The sequence below is a fragment of the Camelus ferus genome, chromosome 2, assembly GCF_009834535.1.
Source record: "Camelus ferus isolate YT-003-E chromosome 2, BCGSAC_Cfer_1.0, whole genome shotgun sequence".
Classification (NCBI taxonomy): Eukaryota; Metazoa; Chordata; class Mammalia; order Artiodactyla; family Camelidae; genus Camelus; species Camelus ferus.
Window position 1 is genome coordinate 39,512,935 of NC_045697.1, and position 12,984 is coordinate 39,525,918.

At 36.0% G+C, this 12,984-nt stretch overlaps 1 protein-coding gene across 1 annotated transcript in view; it reads left to right on the top strand.

Moving 5' to 3' along the window:
* The window catches only part of FAM13A (family with sequence similarity 13 member A), a 266,497-nt gene that overhangs the window by 88,773 nt on the left and 164,740 nt on the right, over window positions 1-12,984 (top strand). The window contains 1 exon segment of the mRNA XM_032498189.1: window positions 11,736-11,889. Within this exon segment, the coding sequence (XP_032354080.1) occupies window positions 11,736-11,889 (154 nt within the window).

Here is a 12,984-nt window from a genome sequence, read left to right on the forward strand (position 1 = left end):
TTTGTATTCTTTTCAAAAAATTTATGTGTTCATAGGTGTTAACTTCCTCCTTAGCTCTACTTTGCTGCATCCTGTAAGTTTTGGTTTGTTGTGGTTTTGTTTTCATTCATCTCTCAGTATTTCCTAATTATCCTTGAGATTTTTTTTCTTTGAACCATTGATTGTTTATGTGTCATTTAAGTCCACAGATTTGTGAACTTTCCAATTTCCTTTGTTATGGATTTCTAACCTCATCCTATTATGGTAAGAAAAGATACATTGTATGCTATCTGTCTTTTTATTTTATTTTATTTTTTAACATTTCTTATTGAGTTGTAGTCATTTTACAATGTTGTGTCAAATTCCAGTGTAGAGCACAATTTTTCAATTATACATAAACATACATATATTCATTGTCACATTTTTTTCTGCTGTGAAATACCACAAGATCTTGTATATATTTCCCTGTGCTGTACACTATAATCTTGTTTATCTATTCTACATTTTGAAATCCCAGTCTGTCCCTTCCCAACCCCCACCCACTTGGCAACCATAAGTTTGTATTCTATGTCTGTGAGTCTCTTTCTGTTTTGTATTTATGGTTTTCTTTTTCTTTTTTTTTCTTTTGCATTCCACATATGAGTGAACTCATACGGTATTTTTCTTTCTCTTTCTGGCTTACTTCACTTAGAATGACATTCTCCAGGGACATCCATGTTGCTGCAAATGGCGTTACGTTGTCGGTTTTTATGGCTGAGTAGTGTTCCATTGTATGAATATACCACAGCTTCTTTTTCCAGCCATCTGGTGATGGACATTTAGGCTGTCTCCATGTCTTGGTTATTGTAAATAGTGCTGCTATGAACATTGGGGTGCAGGTGTCATTTTGAAGTAGGGTTCCTTCTGGATATATGCCCAGGAGCAGGATGACTGGGTCATATGGTAAGTTTATTCCTAGTCTTTTGAGGAATCTCCATCCTGTTTTCCACAGTGGCTGCACCAAACTGCATTCCCAGCAGCAGTGTAGGAGGGTTCCCTTTTCTCCACAGCCTCTCCAGCATTTGTCATTTGTGGACTTTTGAATGCTGGCCATTCTGACTGCTGTGAGGTGATACCTCATCGTAGTTTTGATTTGCATTTCTCTGATAATTACTGATATTGAGCATTTTTCATGTACCTATTGATCATTTGTATTTCTTCCTTGGAGAATTGCTTGTTCAGGTCTGTGCACATTTTTTGATTGGGTTGTTTGGTTTTTTCTTATTAAGTCGTATGAACTGCTTATATATTCTGGAGATCAGGCCTTTGTCGGTTTCATTTGCAAAAATGTTCTCCCATTCCGTAGGTTGTCGTTTTGTTTTGCTTATGGTTTCCTTTGCTATGCAGAAGCTTGTAAGTTTAATTAGATCGCATTTGTTTATTCTTGCTTTTATTTCTATTGCTTGGATAGACTACCCTAGGAGAACATTTTTGAGATGTATGTCAGAGAATGTTTTGCCTATATCTTCTTCTAGGAGGTTTATCGTATCTTGTCTTATGTTTAAGTCTTTGATCCATTTTGAGTTTATTTTTGTGTATGGTGTATGGGCGTGTTCTAGCTTCATTGGTTTACATGCTGCTGTCCAGTTTTCCCAACACCATTTGCTGAAGAGCCTGTCTTTATTCCATTGTATGTTCTTGCCTCCTTTGTCGAAGATGAGTTGACCAAAAGTTTGTGGGTTCATTTCTGGGCTCTCTATTCTGTTCCATTGGTCCATATGTCTGTTTTTGTACAGTACCATGCTGTCTTGATGACTGTAGCTCTATAGTATTGTTTGAAGTCTGGGAGAGTTATTCCTCCAGCCTCTTTCTTTTTCTTCAGTAATGTTTTGGCACTCTTAGGTCTTTTGTGGTTCCATATAAATTTTATTATGATTTGTTCTAGTTCTGTGAAATATGTCCTGGGTAATTTGATAGGGATTGCATTAAATCTGTCGATTGCCTTGGGCAATGTGACCATTTTAACAGTAGTGATTCTTTCAATCCAGGAGCAGGGGTTATCTTTCCATTTTTTAAAGTCTTCTTTAATTTCCTTAATCAGTGTTTTGTAGTTCTCCATGTAAATGTCTTTCACTTCCTTGGTTAGATTTACTCCTAGGTATTTCATTACTTTGGGTGCTATTTTAAAGGGGATTGTTTCTTTACTTTCTTTTTCTGTTGATTTATCGTTAGTGTAAAGAAATGCAACTGATTTTTGAACGTTAATCTTGTAACCTACTACCTTGCTGAATTCTTCAATTATTTCTGGTAGTTTTTGTGTGGAGCTTTTAGGGTTTTCTATATATAGTATCATGTCATCTGCATATAGTGACACTTTTATCTCTTCTTTTCCAATTTGGATCCCTTTTATTTCTCTCTCTTGCCTAATTGCTATGGCTAGGACTTCCAAGACTACATTGGATAGTTGTGATGATAGTGGGCAGCCTTGTCTTGTCCCAGATTTTAGTGGGAAGCTTTTGAGTTTTTCACCGTTGAGTACTATGCTGGCTGTAGGTTTGTAATATATAGCTTTTATTATGTTGAGATATGATCTCTCTATACCCACTTTGGTGAGAGTTTTTATCATAAATGGGTGTTGAATTTTATCAAATGCTTTTTCTGCATCTATTGAGATGATGATGTTATTTTTGTCCTTTCTCTTGTTGATGTGATGTATTACATTAATTGATTTGCATATGTTGAACCACCCTTGTGTCCCTGGGATGAACCCCACTTGATTATGATGTATAATCTTTTTTATGTGCTGTTGGATTCTATTTGCTAATATTTTGGTGAGGATTTTGGTGTCTGTGTTCATCAGTGATATTGGTCTGTAATTCTCTTTTTTGGTAGTGTCTTTGCCTGGTTTTGGTATCAGGGTGATGGTGGCTTCATAGAGTAAGTTTGGGAGTATTCCGTCCTTTTTAATCTTCTGGAAAAGTTTGAGAAGGACTGGTATGAGTTCTTTTTTGTATGTTTGGTAGAATTCCCCAGTGAAGCTGTCCGGTCCTGGACTTTTATTTGTAGGGAGGTTTTTTATTGCTAATTTGATTCCATTTCTAGTGATCAGTTTGTTCAAGTGGTCAGTTTCTTCTTGATTCAGTCTTGGTGGACTGTATGTTTCCAGAAACTTGTCCGTCTCCTCTAGGTTATCCATTTTGGTTCCATATAGTTTTTCATAATAGTCTTGTATGATACTCTGTATTTCTATATTATTTGTTGTAATTTCTCCATTATCCTTTCTTATTTTGCTTATTTGTGCTCACTCTTTTTTCTTCTCTGTGAGTTTGGCCAGAGGTTTGTCGATTTTATTTACTCTTTCAAAAAACCAGCTTTTGGTTTGATTGATTTCTTTCTATGGTCTTTTTAATCTCTATTTTATTTATTTCCTCCCTGGTCTTTATTATTTTCTTCCTTCTGCTGACTTTGGGTTTTTTTGCTCTTCTTTTTCTAATTCTTTTAGCTGGTGGGTTAGATTGTTTATTTGAGATTGTTCTTTTTTGAGGAAGGCCTTTATTGCTATAAACTTCCCTCTTAGCACTGCCTTTGCTGTGTACCATAAATTTTGTGTGGTTGTGTTTTCATTTTCATTTGTCTAAAGGTATTTCTTAATTTCAACTTTGATTTCATCCTTGACCTATTGGTTTTTTAATAGCATGTTGTTTAATCTCCATTGTTTCCTTTTTTTCTCCTTTGTTTCTCTGTGGTTGATTTCCATTTTCATGGCATTGTGGTCAGTAAAGATGCTTGAGATAATTTCTATCTCCTTAAAATTGTTGAGGCTTCTTTTGTGCCCAAGTACATGATCAATCCTAGAAAATGTTCCATGTGCACTTGAAAAGAATGTATGTCCTATTTTGGGGGGGTGTAGTGCTCTGAAAATATCCACCAACTCTAATTTTTCTATTGTATCATTTAATTTCTCTGTTGCCTCATTTATTTTGTGTCTGGAAGATCTGTCTAGTGATGTTAATGTGGTATTAAAATCTCCGACAATGATTGTATTCCCATCAATTTCCACTGTCTGTCTTTTTAAATGTATTGTGACCTAATTTGTGGCATTAACACATGGTTTGTCCTGGAAAATGTCACATGTACACTTGGGAAGAGTGTACATTCTGTTGTTACTGGGTAGAACATTCTGGGTATATTGATGGGTCTAGTTGATTTGTTGTTCTCTGAGTCCTCTGTTTCCTCATTTATCTTCTGTCTGGTTGTTCTATCTGTTGTTCTGCGTGGGGCATTGAAATCTCTCCAATTACTATTGTAGAGCAGTCTGTTTCTCCCTTCAATTCTGTCCATTTTTCCTTTATGTATTTTGTTGCTCTGTCATTAGATGCATAATGTTTGTAATAGTTATCTTGTTGTATTGAAATTTTTATGAATATATAATGACCTTCCTTATCTCTTGTAACCTTTTTGACTTAAAGTCTATTATGTCTGATATTAGAATAACCACCTTTGCACTCTTTTGCTTACTATGTGCATGGAATATCTTTTTCCATCCTTTTACTTCTAACCTGTTTGTGTCTTTGGATCTCAAGTTTCTTGTAGACAGCATATAGTTGGATCATGTATCTTTATCCATTCTGCAGGTCTCTGTCTTTTGTTAAAGAGTTCAGTCCATTTACATTTAAAGCAATTCTGTTACTGTAGTATAGTATCTGTTTTCTATATGCCTTACAGCTTTTTTTCCTTTCAGTTTTACTGAGGTATAATTGACACACAACACTGTATAAGTCTAAGGTCTACATCATAATGATTTGACTTATTTATATAAGGAAGTGATTACTGCAATAAGTTTAGTGTTAATCCATCATCTCATATGGATACAAAAGAAAAGAAAAAGAACTTTTTCCTTGTGATAAGAACTCTTAGGATTTATTGTGTTAAAAATTTTCATATATAACATAGAGCAGTGTTAATTATTTATCATGATTGTTGTTGTATATTACTTTGCTAGTACTTATAGTTGAAAGCCTTAACAGCTTTTTTGTAGCTTATTTCCTAATTAGTATTTTCTTTTGTGTTCATTTTTTGTACTGAAAGGTTTAGTTCCTTTCTCATTCCTTTTGTATACATTCTATGGTTGTTTTCTTTTTGATTACCATGAGAATTATATTTACTATCCTGGAGTTTTAATATTCTAATTTGTATAAATATCAGCTTTAATAAATGTCAGTTTTTTAGGATCAGTAACATACAAAAACTGCACCTTTACAGCTCCATTCCCACCCCTTTTGGTTGTTGATGTCAAAAATTATATCTTTAATACATTGTGTGCCCCAAGACATAAACTAGTAATTCCTTTTTTTATATTTTAACATACTTCTCTTTTTATCATTGAAATGTACTTGACATATAACATTATATTAGTTTCAAGTGTACAACATAATGATCAACTATAGTCTCATTAAAAAAGGAAAACCACCAAGATGTATGTCAAAAAGCTTGCCTTCTATGTCTTTTTTATGAGTTTTATGGTTTCAGATCTTACACTCAAGTCTTTAATTCCCTGTGAGATAGTGGTCTGATTTTATTCTTTTGCTTGTGGCTGTCTAGTTTTTCCCAACACCATTTATTGAAGATACTGTTCTTTCTCCACTGTATATTCTTAGCTCCCATGTTATAAATTGACCATACATGCATGGTTTTATTTCTGTGTTCTCAATTCTGTTCCATTGATCTGTTTGCCTGTTTTTATGCCAATAATATATTGTTTTGATTACTGTGGCTTTGTAATATAGTTTGAGATCAGAAAGTGTGACGCCTCCAGCTTTGTTCTTTCTCAAGATTGCTTTGGCTATTTCATTGTCTTTTGTGGTTTCATACACATTTTAGGATTTTTTTTTCTATTTCTGTGAAATATGTCTTTGGAATTTTGATAGAGATTTTATTGAGCCTATAAATTGCTTTGGGTATTATGGATATTGTAACAATATTAATTCTTCCTGTCCACAAGCACAGGATATCTTTCCATTTATTTGTATTTTCTTCAGTTTCTTTCATCAGTGTCTTACAGATTTCAGCATATAGGTCTTTTACTTCCTGTTTAAATTTATTCCTAGGTCTTTTATTCTTTTTGATATAATTGTAAGTGGGATTGTTTTCTTTATTTCTCTTTCTGATAGTTTGTTATTAGTGTATAGAAACACAACTGATTTTTGTGTATTTTTTGTTTATCCTGCAACTTTACTGAATTCACAGATTAGTTCTAATAATGTTTTGGTGAAGCCCTTGGGGTTTTATATATATATAATATTATGTCATCTGCAAAGAGTGACATTTTAATTTTTTCCTCTCCACTCTGAATGTATTTTAATCCTTTTTCTTGCCTAATTGCTCTGGCTATGGGTTCCAATACTGTGCTGAATAAACATGGTGAAAGTAGACATCCTTGTTTTGTTTCTGATATTAGAGGAAAATCTTTCAGCTTTGCACCATTGAATATGTTGTTAGCTGTGAGCTTATCACCCATAGTCTTTCTTATATTGAGGTACATTCCCTCTACACCTACTTTGTTGCAAGTTTTTAATCATAAATGAATGTTGAACTTAGATGCTTTTTCTGTAGCTATTGAAATGATCATATAATTCTTGTCTTTTCACTTTGTTAATGTGATTATCATATTGATTTGCAAGTGTTGAACCATCTTTGCATCCTTGGAATAAATCCCACTTGATCATAGTGTGTGGTCCTTTTAATGTATTATTGAATTCAGCTCGCTAATATTTTGTTGAGGATTTTGTGTCTTTGTTCATTAGGAATATTGGCCTGTGATTTTCTTATCTTTTAGTGTTCTTGTCTGGTTATGATATCAGGGTAACTAATAATTCTTTTAAATCACTAGTCTCTTAGATTTGGAGTGACAAGCCAAAGTTACAGTATTACTAGCTTTTACAGTAATAAGTTTTTTGAACTTTAAGTATAGTAGTCTCTTAAATTATGTAGAAAACAGTGCAGTTACTGACCATTGTTACAGTAACACAAGCTTTTATAATTGCCCATGTATTTACCTTTTTTGAAATATTGATTTCTCCATACAGCTTCAGTTTACTGTCTAGTGTCCTTTCATTTCACTGTGCAGGACCCCCTTGAGCATTTATTACAGGGTAGATCTGTTGGTCACTAACTCCCTCAGCTTTTGCTTATCTGGGAATATCTTAATTTCTCCTTCACTTTTGAAGAACACTTTTGCCACATGTATGATTATTGGTTGACAGTTTCTTTATTTTAGGATTTTGAATATATCAGTCTCTGCCCCAAAGTTTTTGGTAAGAAATCTGTTGATAATCTGATTGAGGATTCTTTGTATATGATTCACTTCTCTCTTGCTGCTCTCGAGATTCTCTCTTTGTCTTTTGAAAGTTGTAGTATGTCTCAGGGTGGGTCTTTGAGCCCTTTGAGCTTCTTGAATATTTATACTCAAATCTTACATCTTGAAGTTTTCAGCCATGATTTCTTCAAATATGCTGTCTGCGCCTCTCTCTTTTTTCCTAAAACTTCCACAATACGTATGTTGCTTCACTTGCTGGTGTTTCATAAGTCCATTAGGCTCTATTTACTTTTCTTTGATATTTTTTCTTCCTGTTCCTCAGACTCAGTAATTTCCATTGTACTAGCTTCATGTTCACTGATTCTTTCTTCTTCCTACTGATAACTTGCAATAAACACATCTCAAAACTGGTTGTGACTTTCTGGTTGAAAAAGGTATCCTCAAAGGATGAAACTAAAGAGAGAAGTTATTTGCCCCAACACACCTAACATATAATGATGGAACAAGCATAGGATAACAGCTCTAGATGTTCTAGTTCAAACAGGAGGAAATGAAAGATTGTTTTAAAAATTCACTGGCTTATGATATTTCTGATATCCAGCCCAGCAAATTCTGGGAATCTATTGACTAGGTTTCAAGATCTGGGAATACTGCTCCATGGTTTTCAACTTCACCCTCCTGGTTCTTGGCTCTGCCCTCTGAGTCATCCTTCATTTTTGATGAAAGTCAGCACATGTTTGCATTAAAATAAGGCAGAGGTCACTCTAGGTTGATAAAATGTTTGCAGCTTAGTAATTTTATCAGCCTGACTCCTGCCAATAGAATTTTGGAAATCTAGCAGCCTCCTTTCATTTTGTACCCTATCTGTCCCTTTCATTCCAACTTGGCAGTGTTTCTGCTGAAATAAATTTCTCAAAAACAGAAGTTTACGGTGGATTTCACTGGGATTCACTCCATTAGAAAAAAGACATATTCACAGATCTTTCCAAAATGATCCTTTCTGTATTTCAAGTGCATGCTAAGATGACTGAGGGGCAATGCCTTTAAATTCCTAGAGGCCCTCTGGTTTGATTGAAAGGGTCTGTGAGATATACCCTTAATCATCTGAAATTTTTCTAACAATAATCTGGACTTTTGAACTTACTGAGGCTTTAGCATAAGGTTATATGGTCACAGTCTCAACCTTTTCTGTCAAGGTGGCTTTCCCGGTGGTGAATCTGTTAGTTTCAGTGTCCTTTGCCATCTGTAGAGTCAACTTTAAAATCAAGTTCTATGTTACTATAAGTGGCAAGGAGAAACCAGGTGGTGCTTTCAAAACATTGCTTGGAAATTTCTTAGACTGTTTATACAACTTGTTGCTTACAAATGCTGTTTCCCACGTAACTGCATGATACAATTTCACTAAACTTGCCAACAAAGCAAGGATCTCCCTTCCTCCGGTTTTCAATAACGTGTTTCTTGTTTTCTTCTGTTACTGGAGGCAATGGGTCCATCACTTGAGGTGCTTAGCGAATGAACAGACCAAGTACTTTTGATTAAAGCAGAAACATTTATTACTTGTGACAAGTAAGGAGACGGGGAGATAGCTCTCAAAACACTGTCTCCCTGAACAGCAAGATCAGGGAAGTTTTAAGCTATGGGGTGCATGCATGTTCATAAAAGGGTGAGTGTGATCCTCCATGGAGAGGTGGAGTTGTAGATGCGCTTACACAGTCGTCAACATACTCAAACATAAGTTGCTTGTTCAAAAATGGTGGCAGAATGCACCCTTGGAGTAGAGATTTTAGCATTAAAATAAGGCAGAGGTCACTCTAGGTTGATAAAATCCAGGCACCTAGTTGAGTGAAGTCATGAGAGCCAGCAAGGGTCAGCATCATCATTCCTTAGACTCCAGTTAATCTGGTGGCTGATTGCTTAAGGGGATTTGGATCCTGCAGAACAGCTCAGGAATGTGCTTCAGGCTGATTTTTACCTTTGAAACCCAACTGGGAGTCTTATGACTGATTTATTGTCTTTGCTGTGGTTACTTCTACTGCCTGATGACAGTCATTTGTTCCTGCATTCTTTATTCTATTTAAAATCATTATTTACTGAGACCTATTGTTTATTTTCACATGAAGACCTAGGAGGCCATAATTCATCTTTCCCCCAGTCATCAGTACAGGGAACATGAAAGGGTTTTGAAATTCACGCTGTGGGGCTCAGCCTGAGTTTGTCCAGCATGCCTTACAGCTTCCCTCATTGCCTGTTATTTTACTTCTGTAAGATGTAACATACTCTCCTTTGACCCTATCGCTTTCTTACTAAAGTCTGGCTGACAATTCTAAACTCTCACCAGCAGTGTCCTTAAAAGTCCAGATTTCTCCTAATAATCTGCTGAAGGCATTTTAGGCTTTCTCTGTCATGCTACCCAGATTCTTCCAGTCTCCTCTCACCATCCAGTTCCAAAGCCACTCCCCCATTTTAGATACCTGTTACAGCAGCAACCCACTTCCAAGTACCAAACTCAGTATTAGTTTTTGATTGTTGTGTAACAGATCACCACAAATTTAGTTGCTTAAAACAATAAAAATTTGCTGTCTCACACTTTCCGTAGCTTAGATGTCCAGGCACAACTTAGCTGGGTCCCCTGCTTTTAGTTTCACAAAGCTGAAATCAGATTATCAGCTGAGCTTTCATAAAGAGGCTCTAGTTTGGGAGAGAATCTGCTTTCAAGCTCATTAGAACTGTTGATAGACTCACTTATTGCAGCAGCATGATGAGGACCCTGGCTTCTTACTGGCTGTGAGCTAGAGGCCGCAGGTCCACATCAGTCCCCTGCCATGTGGCTCTCTCACAGGCCCTCTCTGACTGAGGCAGCTTATTTCTTTAAGGCTAGCAGCAGAATCCTCACTCCAGTCTGCTAAGATCGAGTCTTACACAATGTAACATAGTCATGGGAGCGGCATCACAGAACCTTTCCCATATTCTCTTGATCAGACACAAGTCACAGTTTCTGCGTACACCCGAAGGGAAGTACAAGAGTGTGAGTCATTGGGAGTCACCTTAGGGTATGTACCCCAAAGATGGTGTAGTAGGCTGAGAAATGTACCCCAAAGATATCAGGTGATAGTCCTTGGAAACTGGAAATGTTACCTTATTTGGGGAAAAGAAGAGGATTTGCAGTTGTAATTAAGATAGAGATCTTCAGACAAAGGGATTATCCTGGATTCTCTGGGTGGGCACTAAATGCAATCACATGTATCCTCATAAGAAACGGGTGGAGGGAGCTTGGACATGGGCAGCAGAGAGAAGGCCACATGAAGATGGAGTAGAGAGAAATTTGAAGATGTTGGCCTTGACTGTAGTTGAAAGTGATGTAGCCACAGCAAGGAATGCTGCCAGCCAGATTGTCCCCCTTGAGTCTCTGTAGAGCATATGGCCCTGCTCATGCTTGAATTTCTGTCCAGTGATACCAGTGTTACTCTTCTGACTTCCAGAACTGTGAGGGAATAATTGTTTCAAGCCACCCAGTTTGCCATAGTTTTGTTGCAGCAGCCATAGGAAACTAATACTGATGAGTATTAATTAATACTTCAGTGCTACTTTTTAAAGTAGCATTTAAACATTTCCTGTTACTCAGTGAGGTTAAGTATCTTTTCATAAGATTCTTAACTGTCCAGGTGTTTTCTTCTATGAATTTTTCAATTTGTCTTCCTTTTCCATTTTTAAAAAATTATTCACTTTCTTATTGATTAGTAAGAATTCTTTAGATAGTCTGATTACTAATCCTATGTCAGTTGTCCATGTTACTGAAGAGATATTTCTCTTCTTCCAGTCTGTTGCTTGTTTCTCTACCTTATATATGGTGTCTTCAGCATTCAAAAGCTTTTTATACCTCTTTTTAAGATTACGGAACATTTTAAACATACCCAAAAGAAGAGAGAATAGTATAATAAATCTTCCACGTACACATCACTCAGCTTCAACAATTATCAGCATTTTCCCCAGAGGTTTTCATCTTTTCCTTTAAGTTTTGTACCTTTCATGCAGCATCTAAGAAATCCTTAAATAAAGACTGTGCTGCTATTATTTGTGTGGCTGAGTATTTCTGTCCTGATAAAACACTAATTCTTTTTGTCATAACATTTATTCTTTCTTGCTTTTAAATTTTTATAAATGTGTATATATATGTAGCAGTTTCTAAGGTATACAAAGTATTAATGCACCCATGTTAACCTATACCTTCTTCCTGGAACAAAGTGTACTTTTCTTATTCAGCACAAGCTATTCAGATCTTGGGAATTTTCTAATTGTCCCAGCAGCATTCTCTGTGTCAGTATAGAGCTTATGGGACATCTCATATGTCCTCATAAGAAGACTGATCGATCATTCAGGAAATGTCAAAAGTATAAGCCCAAGTCAGCTGTGCTGGCATTTTGTTTTTACAAAGTAATTCTCTTAATATTTTCCTTCTTTCTAGTGTGCCACCTGGGCTTGAAGGCATGAAAGAACAAGACCTTTGCAACAAGATAATGGCTAAAATACTAGAAAATTATAATACCCTGTTTGAAGTAGAGTATATGGAAAATGATAACCAGAGGTGTGAAAACCTGGCGAGGCTTATCATGGTAAAAGTAAGTAACTTCGGTATTTAATTTTCAATATTGCTGTATCCTGAATGGAAGATATTTTATTTAAATGATTTTTATTTAAAAATTCTGTGTGGATATAACTTCAGATTATTAGTTCTGTTTGTTGAATTCTTTTTATGAAATCTACTCTCTGTATCAAGTGTTTGTTAAAGTGATATATATTCTAAGACTGGGGAATGATTGTGAATTGATATTTCCTTGGCTGCTGTAGACTCATCTCAAAAGCACTTACGTGAACCCAGTGCTGTGGTCAGTTGGGCGTACCACCTTTTATGGAAGCCTGGTGTTACAGCCGGGATACATGCTTAAGTCTGTGTCCAGGAGTGCTAGCTTACTGAGTAGACTACAGATTCCTGAAGACAGCATGACCATGTCTAGTGGTCTCTCTTGTGTCTGGCACACTTCAAGTTCAACCTCGGATTGTATGTCCCATATATGTGGTCCTTGGTAACTATCACCTGTAAAGGAGAGTATTTTTAAAACCTGTAAAGGAACCAATAACATATACTATCTAAATCTTTTTGTACATTGACTAATAATTTATAACATATTTTTTACACAGTAGGTAAGTGTGTGTAGGTCTCTAAAGATTTACCGTTGAGAGTCAGAGGATGAACATCCAAACCAGATCCTTCAGATATGGGTCGAGAGGGAGGTCATCTTATTTATTTCCCATTTATATTGAGGTAAATCTTGATATGGAACTGATATGAGAGGTACCCTCAGGAGGTTTCCTGAGACTTATCATATTTACAGACCACACTGTGTTCTTGTTGACTTATATGGCAATGAGTGATAAAAACCAGAGGCACTTGGTTTGGGCCTTGAAGGCGTGTTTTTGTTTCTTCCAGCTGAGGTGTGAATTTGAAGAAATGAAAGTTAAGGGGAATCATGTAGGACCCAACCAAAATGAGGTTTTCTTAACTAGGGCTTATATGTGAATACGAGAGACTCCCTGTAATGGATGGAGTACTTCTGAGAGAAATGCATTTAACAGGAATCTTGCCAACCTGATAAAGAGCCCTTTAAACTGAAATTTGATGGAAGGGAAGAAAAGTGCTCAGATAAAATGATAAA